The sequence below is a fragment of the Apium graveolens genome, chromosome 4 (assembly GCF_009905375.1).
Source record: "Apium graveolens cultivar Ventura chromosome 4, ASM990537v1, whole genome shotgun sequence".
NCBI lineage: Eukaryota > Viridiplantae > Streptophyta > Magnoliopsida > Apiales > Apiaceae > Apium > Apium graveolens.
Genome location: NC_133650.1, coordinates 277,964,451 through 277,976,066, shown reverse-complemented (window position 1 = coordinate 277,976,066; position 11,616 = coordinate 277,964,451). Strand labels below are relative to the sequence as shown.

Below are 11,616 nucleotides of genomic sequence, written 5' to 3'. Positions count from 1 at the left end.
AGTCTGTTTTGTAGACTTCCAAGAGATACCAGTATCACAATATGTAAATAGGTAACCTGTTTGTGATCGCCCAAAATGAGGATCTTACATATATCCAGCATCTGCATATCCAACTAGTAATGATCTTAAATTGTTTGGGAAGAATAGTCCAAGATCGATTGTCCCTCGAAGATATCTGAATATATGTTTTATTCCATCCCAATGCCTTTTAGTAGGGTCAGAACTAAATCTTGCCAACAGGTTCACTGCAAATGCAATATCAGGCCGTGTGTTGTTTGCACTGAGATATGGAACTTCAGGTCCAAGAGTCTCTTCATCTTGTTTTCTAGGACGGAAAGGATCCTTTTCAACCTCGAGTGATCGAACAACCATTGGTGTGGTTAGTGGATGAGCTTTGTCCATGTAGAACCGATCAAGAATCTTTTCAGTATAGTTTGATTGATGAACAAATATTCCTGAAGATAAGTGCTCCACCTGTATACCTAACCAAAATTTCGTCCTTCCAAGATCTTTCATTTCAAACTCATTTTTCAAATAGTTAGTAGCATCAGTAATATTTTCAGTAGTACCAATAATATTCAAATCATCCACATATACAACAATAATAACAATACCAGTTGATGATCGTTTAATAAAAATGCAAGGACACACTTGATTATTAACATATCCATCATTCAATAAGTATTCACTAAGCCTGTTGTACCACATATGACCAGATTGTTTCAAACCATACAATGATCATTGTAATTTAACAGAATATAAATGTCGAGGCTTAGTGTCCTCAATATTTAACCCTTCAGGAATTTTCATATAAATATCACCATCAAGTGATCCATATAGGTATGCTGTCACAACGTCCATCAAACGTGTTTCCAGTTTTTCCATACAAGCCATACCCATTAGAAAACGAAAAGTAACTCCATCCATCACAGGAGAGTATGTTTCCTGGTAATCAAAACCAAGTCTTTGAGATAATCCCTGGGCTACTAGCTGGGCCTTATATCTCACAATTTCATTTCTCTCATTTCGTTTTCTTACAAACACCCATCTATTCCCAACAGGGACTAACCCAGCTGGTGTTTGGACTGTAGGTCCAAATACATTTCTCTTGCGCAAGGATTGCAATTCTTCTTGAATCGCAATTTTCCATTTTGGCCAATCATCTCGGTATCGACACTCTTCCACACTTTGTGGTGCAGGATCGGAGTTCATAATAATATCAAATGCCACGGAAAAAGCATATACATCATCAACCTCAATACTCCCACGATCCAGTAATTTCGCGTTATGGACATAATTCATTGAGATCTCATAATTTTCAGGTACCTTTGCTTCTGTGTAATCATTTGCCATTTCTGGGGCATGTGCCACTTCTGGGGCAACATTCTCTTCTGGAGGCAATCCTACGTCTGGGAGTTTTGTTATAGCCACTTCAGGGGCTTGAACCTCTTCAGGAGGAAATACGACTTCTGGGGTATTTTCTGAAACTTCTGCCACTTCTGGGGAAATTCCAATCAATTTCCGTTTTCGTGGTACAATATCTTTTGCACCAATAGGTCTACCATGCTTCTGGCGTGGCTTTCATTCACCAATCAATTCTTCAGGAATTGATTTTTTAATAGGGATTTCAACTTGTGCCGGAGCATTAACAGCAGGTATATGTGACCTTATAATATGTCTAGAGTCACTAAAGGCATCCGACATTTGATTAGCAATATTTTGCATATGAATAATTCTTTGAACTTCAGATTTACATTGATTAGTACGTGAATCAATAGAATTTAGTCCTGATGCATTCCATGATATTTCAGAATTTAATTTATGCAAATCATTATCTCCTCCTAATTTAGGGAACATGAATTCATCAAAATGATAATCAGCATAGCGAGCAGTAAAAACATCACCAGTTCATGGTTCCAGATATCTTATAATAGATGGAGAATCAAAACCAACACATATACCAATTCTTCTTTGAGGTCCCATTTTATTTCTTTGTGGTGGTGATATAGGAACATACACAGCACAACCAAATATTTTTAAATGAGATATATTAGGTACTTGACCAAGAATTAATTCTTGAAGGGATTGTTTGTGGTAAGCAGAAGGCCTTATTCTAATTATATTTGCAGCATGAAGTATTGCATGACCCGAAACAGATATAGGTAACTTTGCCCTTAGGAGTAAGGGATGGGCAATAAGTTGAAGTCTTTTAATTAAGGATTCTTCTAAACCATTTTGTGTATGTACGTGAGCCACCGGATGTTCGACTGAGATTCCTACTGACATAAAATATTCATTAAAAGTTGTAGATATAAATTCAGCAACATTATCTAGTCGGATTGATTTAATGGGATGGTCAGGAAATTGAGCTCGGAGTTTAATTATTTGGGCAAGTAATTTGGCAAAGGCTGTATTTCGGGTTGTAAGTAGACATACATGCGACCATTGAGTTGACGCATCAATTAAAACCATAAAGTACCTAAATGGGAAAGAAGATGGATAAATAGGACCACAAATATCACCTTGAATTCTTTCTAAGAATTTCGGGGACTAGGTTTGAAGCTTAACTGGGGATGGTCGGATAATCAGTTTTCCTAAGGAACATGCTGAACAATGAAGTTCATCTTGGGATATTATCTTTTGAGTTTTAAGTGGATATCCCATAAAATTTTCAATGATACGACGCATCATAGATACTCCTGGATGACCGAGTCTTTCGTGCCAAAGGGAAAGTAGTTTTGGGTCTATGACTTTGGGGATGTTGACACTATGAGATTCAAGAACTCGTATACTTGTAACATATAATCCTGAATAAACCGAGTGGAATTTTTCTAGGACCCTTTTATTGTCAACGATGTTTGAGGTGATGAGGAGGTATTCTTTTTCATTCTCATTAGTAGTTTCAACGTGAAACCCGTTAAGACGGATATCTTTAAAACTCAGTAGGTTTCTAGTTGACTTGCTAGAGTATAGAGCCTCTTGTATATGTATGTGTGTCTTATTTGGTAGAAGAAAACTAGCTTTCCCAAAACCTTCTATTATATTTGATGTACCCGATACCGTCCATACATGTGAGTTGGTTTTAGTCAACTGTGAGAAATATTTTTGACACTGTAAAATAGTGTGTGTGGTTGCGCAGTCAACAATGCATATATCTTCCATCTCTATACATATATAAATGAAAAACATCTTTATTAAAAACACACCGAGTACATAGAACAACAACATGAAACAAGTACATAAAATGATTATATAAGTAAAACACAAAGAAAATAAGTAAAGCAAGACAATACATATGAAGTCTAGTCGTCTAAACCATAATAAAGATTAGTACCAGTGTCTATTTCATTTGAGGCCTTATTGACTGGTTCATTAACTAGATTATAATTAGCGAAGTTGGTTTCTACTCTTTTTCCATTATTCCTTTTGGATGACTCTTAGAGATCAACAAGATGTTTGGGTGTGCGACAAGTACGTTGCCAGTGCCCCACAGATCCGCACCTATGACAGATGCCTCGGTTCTCTCCTTCTTGGGGTGCCTTTCTTTTATTTGGCACTTCACGTTGCCATTTCTGGTGGCCAGAGTTGTAACCATCACATTGCCACTTCAGGTGGCTAGAATGATATTGATTGTGAAACCAACCACGAAAATTTACACGTCCACGGTTTCGTCCATAACCCCGTCCTCCTCTATGCCCTTTCCCACGTTCATTCTTCAGGAATGATGTGTTATGTACTTCAGGTAACTGGGCAGAGCCTGTGGGACGTATCTGATGATTTTTCAGTAGCAACTCATTATTCTTTTCAGCCACAAGAAGGAGAGATATCAGCTCGCCATATTTCTAAAAATTACGCTCCCTATATTGTTGAGCCAGGATCATAGTGTTGGGGTGAAAGGTTGAGAGGGACTTTTCAATCATTTCAGCATCAGTAATATTTTCACCACATAAAATTAATTTTGAGCTTACCTTGAAAAGAGCAGAATTATATTCAGCTATAGATTTGAAATCTTGTAACCTCAAATTAATCCAGTCATATCGGGCAGATGGCAAGTAAACAAGTTTCTGGTGATCAAATCTATCCTTGAGATTATTCCGAAGGGTGGGTGGATTTTTGATAGTGAGGTATTCAGATTTTAGATCTTCGTGGATGTGATGCCTAAGAAAGATAATCATTTTTGCATTTTATTCAACAGTTGGGATTTTTTCCGGGTCAATAGTATCTTTTAGGCCGTTAGCACTAAGGTGTAATTCCGCATCAAAGACCCATGATAAATAATTATTCCCCGAAACATCCAAGGCAACAAATGCTAATTTTGCAAGATTCGACATTCTGAATAGATTTTAAATAAGATATAATATGTCACATAATATTTAAGCAGGCAAGTTGAAATAATAACTTTATACAAAAGTTACGACGACATAGACGACCAGAAAACTTTTGATTATTACTTGACGGCAGCGCCATCTTTATAGTAGTATTACTTGACGGCAGAGTCATCTTTATATTACTTGACGGCAGAGCCATCTTTATAGATTTCAATCAGTAACATAAATATGTAACCATATTTAGAAGAAAATAAGGAAAAGAAAACGTACCTCTTTTATGAAATAGTTTTTGTTGATAGGGACTCGTGGGTCAGAATAAGTCGTAGCTCTTTCGAGAATAAAGCTTCAGTTGGCAGAGACTCGTGCTGATAACGTGTTATAAACCTTTGTTATAAACCTTGACTGAAAATATTAGTTATGTTTAATGTAGAGGAAGTATAGGAGAATAGAAGATGGAGAGAAAGTTGTGTTTCATTTCATTAGCTAAATGAGCTATTTATAGTAGTTAGTTTATAAGGCTTACTAAGTAAGCTATTCAAATCTTCTTCATTAAGTATTACAAAACTTCCTCAATAAGCTTTACAAGTCTTCCTCGATAAGCTTTACAAGTCTTCCTCGGTAAGATTTGAGAGACTTCCTCGATACGCTTTGACAATCACTTTATTTTTATTCAAATATTTTAACAAGTTTAATGGTAGTGAGCTGATAATAACAAGTATATTAACTAAGAGAGTAAGTTATGATTGTAACCTTGTAATATGTGAAGAAGGTGGTGAAAGCTACCCAAATAATGGTTCCACATTGTTTCGATAAACTTCCTTCGAAGTATCTATTCGTTTGGCGCTCAATGTACCACACGACAAAGCCACTATAGAAGTTGACAATTGCTGTAGAAATCCAGGTGCACATTGTGAATGGCTTCATAAATAGCCATGCTCGAGCGGCAGATCTTTCGGACTTTATATACACCAGCAATTGTAGACCCGAGTCAGAGTAAGGTTATGAGAACTCTGCATACGCACAGCGATTAGCCACTATAGTCGTGTCCCCGACCACCGAGTCACAAGTCTTTAGGAGACCAATCATTAAATTAAAAAAATTAGTATATGTAAAATTCTACGGAAGAGAGATAAAGAGGCAAAATTTTCGGTAAGATAATCTTAGCATAGAGTAGCTAATTACCGTCAGTTTAATCTCCTGGACAAGTGCATCATATGTTCCATTGTATGGAATAAAGTCATACAGTAAACTATATGGTAAATTTTGAACAACTGCTTTAAACACATCAATTGCCCCAATATATTCATAGACTTGCTGTAACTACTTCCATTGTCAATTTTCATCGAGAATCCTAATCCTTCAGACCAATATCCGAGTTTTAGATAACTTTTACCAATGACATTAAAAATATGAAAAGTGCTTGATGGTGCCAGAGCTCCTCCTTTAAACTCTACTTCTTCACTTAATCCTATAAATTTTTCCCTCCAATATTCTTGCAAGTAATTTTGGCCCATTCACTACAGTATTGTTGATTAAGTTATGTGCAAAAAAATTGGGATTTGGCATTCAGAGCTGAAATTCCAGGTTCCGCATATTTTTGAGTTGGGTATTCGGATCAAAATTTAGCCTTGAAATGCTTGGAGAAGTTCTTGTATTGCTTTTGAACATGGAAGGAAGAGAACTCTATTACTCCAAGGACACCTTGCATGGCAGATATTGCAGACGAATTAAGAGAACCAGTGGAATTTGAAATGCTATCTGTGGTGATCCAAACAAACTCTTTTTTCATCATTCTCAGTCGTTTGGCTTCCATGAAATTATTGATTGCTAGATCACTTGAAGTATGGATAATGAAAACTCTACTTTGCCATCTTTGGAGATCTTTCTGAAATTTAAAGGCACAATCTATATATTCGATAATATAACTGTTGGGAAAAATGGGACAATCTTTTTTGTAAATGGGACATACCCTTTCATAAATGAGACTGATTATGAGACAATCTCAATTAAAATACAGAATATAAATTACTAAAATATAAATGCAGTAATAAAGAAATTAAACAATGCAGAACACCAAGAGTTTTCACTTGGTTCGGCCCCTACTCCTAATCTATGGCCTACATCCAAATCCACATGCCAACTAACATAGAGAATATTATATCAACTTATAATAACTTACAATCTTTTCTTTGATTACTAATAGATAGCCACGAAAGAACCCTTTTCCTTAGCATACTTGCTACTAGCACTACTTCTACCACCTAGCCCACTTGGCTAATTCTTTGAAATCAAAATCTTACCACAACCCGACACAAGTTGATATGAATATACATACAACAAGTATGGAATAATAACTCAAACCATGTTCTTGTTCGACTAGATATTCAAGGTATAAAACATGAATGATTTTCAGAATGTATAAGGATACAACATATAAGCATTAGTCTGAAATATGAAACATGGAGTTGTATATATAGGATCATGAACTAACAGTTTGAATTTTGAAACTCGGGATAAGATAGTGTTTGTTAAAATAGATTATTTGAAAATCATTTGAATAATTCTTTGAAGATAATCTGTTAGTGTGTTGTAGATAGATAAACCTTTATAATTAAGGATAAGAAGATCAGTTCAAAATAAGTTTATCTAGAAAGAGTTTGTTTGAGGAAAAAAATAAGAGAATGAAACCCAGTCAAACTAGAATACATAATCTCCTCATAAACCTAATAACTCATGCTTTCAAACTATCTGATTCAATCTGCATTTTCTTCGGATAAAATTTCTATAATGTTCTCGGTTGATACATCATCAGAAATATGTATATTAACATTCTCCCCCTTTTATGATGATGAAAAAGAGAACATAAAAGCTCCCCCTATAAAAAATACTTTAAGTTTTGTTTAAGAGATAAACAACAATAACAATATCTTTATACAAAGGATAATTTTTATGCAACAATATATAAATGAGACAAAGATATGAATGAGACACTAAGCATTAAAGAGACAGTAAAATGAGACAACGATATGAATGATTTAAATAAGACAAGGTGAAATAAATAGAAACAACATATTAAACCAATGCTGACTGAAATACTTAATAAATAAACCTATTAAACCAAGGTTAACCAAGTCTTAAAAACCATCAATCAAAGTCATAAACCCATCATTCAAAAACCAATGCCACATAGTCTTAAAATTTTAAAACTTAAACAAACAGTCTCATTAATAAAAGAACCATTCCCAGTAATCGAGACAGAAACTTTTTCTCCCCTTCATCAACATAAAAGGGTCTTCAGTCTGAATCAGAAACGTCAACTAGAGCTTTGCCATTGTCCTTGTTCTTGTCATTTCTCGGGGTATACTGGAGATAGACAAGCTCTTTTCCATACTCAGAAAACAACTTATCAAAGTCATCTCGGTCGGGGGCCATTCCATCTCGCTCCTACAGCCACTAAAAGATCTTGGTTTTGTACTCTTCACGGGTTATTCCAAAGACAGATGGCGGGGGAATCGCAACAAGTGGAAGGGGTGCAGTGATCTCTTCCAGGATACAATCACTAATCCAATCTTTCTTCCTGTGCCAGTACATCTTCGACATATCTTGCATGGCAGATAATTATTGAGATAAAAACTTGGTCTCAGAACCAAGCTGAAAGAAGAACTTAACAAAGTCCTTCTCCCACGCCTTAGCAGTAGAACACATGCCTTCTTGTAAAATACAAAATTCAAAATCAACTATTTTGGCCAACCTCTTGTCATGAGTATATAGAATATTAAGCTTGGAGTTAATGACATCCAAGAACTGGCAAACATGCATATTAAATAACTCATAAGAAGCCCGCATCATGCTAACCTGAGAGGTCAGAGAAGCTAAAGACTCGATAGAAGCAAAGTGTTGGTTCATTGATTCCAGTGGTTCAGAGTTTTCATTAAGCTTAATAAGCAAATAATTTAAAACAATATTTGTATCATGGTCAAAAGGGGCCGTGGCATAATTGGGAGACTTGGGTAAACCACTAAACATACGGTGATAATCATTAAACAACAACTCATTTGACTCAAAAATAACTAAATTATTGATCGTCAAAATAGACATATCAAACAAGATAGTAATTTTGTCAGACTGAACAGAGGGGGTCAATACACGAAAGTACTCAAAAACCTTTATCAACAGACCAGAATAACGCAAATGCATTAGTTCATGACTCAAACCAGGACTCATGTTATGAATAATCAAAGAAGCAATATCACAGAGAGTCTTGAAAAGTAACTCTATCACGATAACTCTTACGAGGAAGAACATTCGAATGAAATAACTTAAACAAAAGCAGAGAAATAGGAGTTAATTCATATACCAGAGGTTTGATGGAGGTATAGATAAAGTTATTACCGAAAATGGTCTTTAATTGCTCTTCTTATTAGAAGCCCCGAATGTCTTCAAATGCCTGATGAGTAGTGTATGTACATGGACCTTGTCAAAAACAGCAGTAAGCTGAGAGAGAAGATCCGCCTTGAAATAAATCGAATTGTCTTGAACTTCAGAGAACACGATATTGTCTTGAAGAATACGAAACTTCGCATAAAACTCTTTCACAAAATCTAGATAAATTAGATCTGGAGGAGACAACAAAGACACACACACAACAGCTTCAAACAATTGAACAAGACCTATCCGATCGAGAAGCTTCAAATCACACAACCGTTCCTTCAAAATGGATTTAGGAAACACTTTTGAACCACTTGCTTTTGCATGCACTGGAGAAGATTCTTGGGAAGCATAGCTTGAGACCTCAAATTCAAGCTTACCCACTCGTTATCATTTAGAACCAGAAGCCGCAACGTTAGGGGTTCGGTGAGCGACATAGCGAGAACGAGTATTGTGAGTGTTATGATGAGCCATTATGAGAGAAAAAGAGGAATATTTGGGTGTAGAGAGATTAGGTTTAGAGAGAGATTCGGGATTATAGATGATGAAAAGAACGAGAGGAAATGAGAAGATGTATATAAAGAATAGGATTAGCAGATGGAAGTTGAATAGAAGTAGAGATATGTAACGAGTTATCAGAAAAAGAGGGGATGAACATAAAAACCAAAGGACGTGCTTAAGAAATGAGAAGAAAAAAGAAGTGATAAGTCACATCAACGGATGCACTCAATCTTGACACATGCAACTCGAAGTAAACACGCAAAAGAAGGAAATAAAAAAACAAATAGAAACATTCTCGAATAACATAACCAAAAATAAATAAAATAAAAAATATTTAAACATGTGAACATTTAAGCATAAAATAAAAAATCGAGAATAAAATCGCAAAAGAAAATCACAAAGAACACATACCAAATTGTCGAAGTATTAAAAAAATGATCATTTGCCAAAGGTTTGGTAAATATGTTTGCACGATGTTTCTCAGTAGATATATAAATAAGCTCAATATTACCCTTAAAAACATTATCTCGTAGAAAATGGTGATGAACATCAACATGCTTGGCACGAGAATGCATGATTTTTAGAGATATTAATGGCATAGGTAATATCACAATAAATAGGAATATTTGAGTAAGAAATACCAAAATCCTGCAAAATTTGTTGCATTCACAATATCTGAGCACAGTAACAACCAGCTGCTATATATGCACCTTCAGCGGTAGAAAGAGCTACAAATGTTTATTTTTTACTATGCCATGCAACTAAATAATCTCCTAAAAATTCACAAGCACCACTTATACCTTTTCTACCAACATGTGACCCTGCATAGTCAGCATCTGAAAAAACAATTAAATCAAAAGAATAGGAGCTTGAATAAAACAATCCCAAGTCACTCGTATCTTTTAAATATTTAAAAATACGTTTAACGACATTCAAATGAGATTCTTTAGGTTGACACTGAAAATGCGCACATAAATATACATTATACATGATGTATAGACGAGAGGCAGTTAAATATAAAAAGTGATCCGGTCATACCTCAAAATTTAGTAACATCTAGAGGTGTACCTTGTTCATCTTTGGTGAGCTTAACAGAAGTACTCATAGGTGTAGCCTTGGGAGTAACATGTTCAAGAGCAAATCTTTTGGGTAAATCATTGATGTATTTTACTTGGTGAATAAAAATTCTTGCAACAGATTGATTACTTTGCAACCCCTAGGTAATACTAAAGTTCACCCATTAAACTCATGTCAAACTCTTTATGCTTGCAATCAGAAAACCACTTACACAAAGATTCGTTAGTGGATCCAAAAACAGTATCATCTACATAAACTTGAACTAACAGAAAATGATCACATTTGTGAAAAATAAAAAGAGTTGGATCGAGTGTGTCGCTAATGAAACCTTTGTTTACTAGAAACTGACCGAGATGCTCATACCAACACCGAGGGGATTATCTCAATCCATAAACTGATTTCTTAAGCTTGTATACATAGCTAGGATATTTTACATGAACAAAACCAGGAGGCTGCTTGACATAGACTTTTTCCTTGAGATAGCCATTTAGAAATATGCTTTTGTCATCCATTTGATAAAGCTTGAACTTCTTGTGAGCTGCAAATGCCATAAGAATTTGAATAGTTTTTAAACGAGCTACTGAAGCATAACTCTTTTCATCATCGATTCCTTCTTGTTGATTATAGCCTTGTGCTACCAATCAAGCTTTATTCTGAATAATATTGCCATCTTCATCCTTCTTATACTTGAAAACCCATCGAGTGCCGATGACCTTGGCATCCTTAGGAGGTGGGATGAGTTCTCAAACATCACAACGCTCAAACTGATTTAGTTCTTCATGCATAACAACTGACCACTGTTCATCTACAACAGCTTCTTGAGCATTCTTTGGTTCGAACTCAGCAACAAACGCATGCATAGAAATTTCAAAGTCTGCTTCGAGTTGAGATTCCTTGATACAAATATGTAAGAAGGTTGTCTGGAGGATGATTTTTCACTGTTCTGGAAGACTTCTGAAGATGAATATTACTCATTTCTTCTTTATTAGAATTGTCTGCTGGAAATGAATAGTGGTTGTCTTATTTAAATGAGACTGTCTCATTTCTGCTTGTGAAAATTTATCCGATGGAGAAGCAGTAAAATCGATTATATATTTGTCAGAAGTCTTTGGGGAACCAGAAGAATTGTCTGAGCCATGAGGAGAACCTGGTGAATCGCCAAAAGACAGAGATGAACTGGAAGAATCTTGATTGCCTGATTTTTCTAAAGGAGACTGATTCTTTTGAGAAAAAGGGTGTCTTATTTGAGAATGAGACGGTAAATCAACAACATCTTCTTCAA

General features: G+C 35.4%; 1 protein-coding gene across 1 annotated transcript; it reads right to left on the bottom strand.

Annotated features, from left to right (window-relative positions):
• Positions 1 to 3,437: 3,437 nt before the first annotated feature.
• On the bottom strand, positions 3,438 to 7,928 carry LOC141719705 (uncharacterized). The gene is made up of 3 exons (XM_074522077.1): positions 7,804 to 7,928; positions 3,969 to 4,158; positions 3,438 to 3,842 (listed from the first exon to the last, which is right to left on the bottom strand). The coding sequence occupies exons 1-3, from the start codon at positions 7,926 to 7,928 to the stop codon at positions 3,438 to 3,440; spliced, it is 720 nt and encodes a 239-aa protein (XP_074378178.1).
• Between the last annotated feature and the right edge of the window lie 3,688 nt (positions 7,929 to 11,616).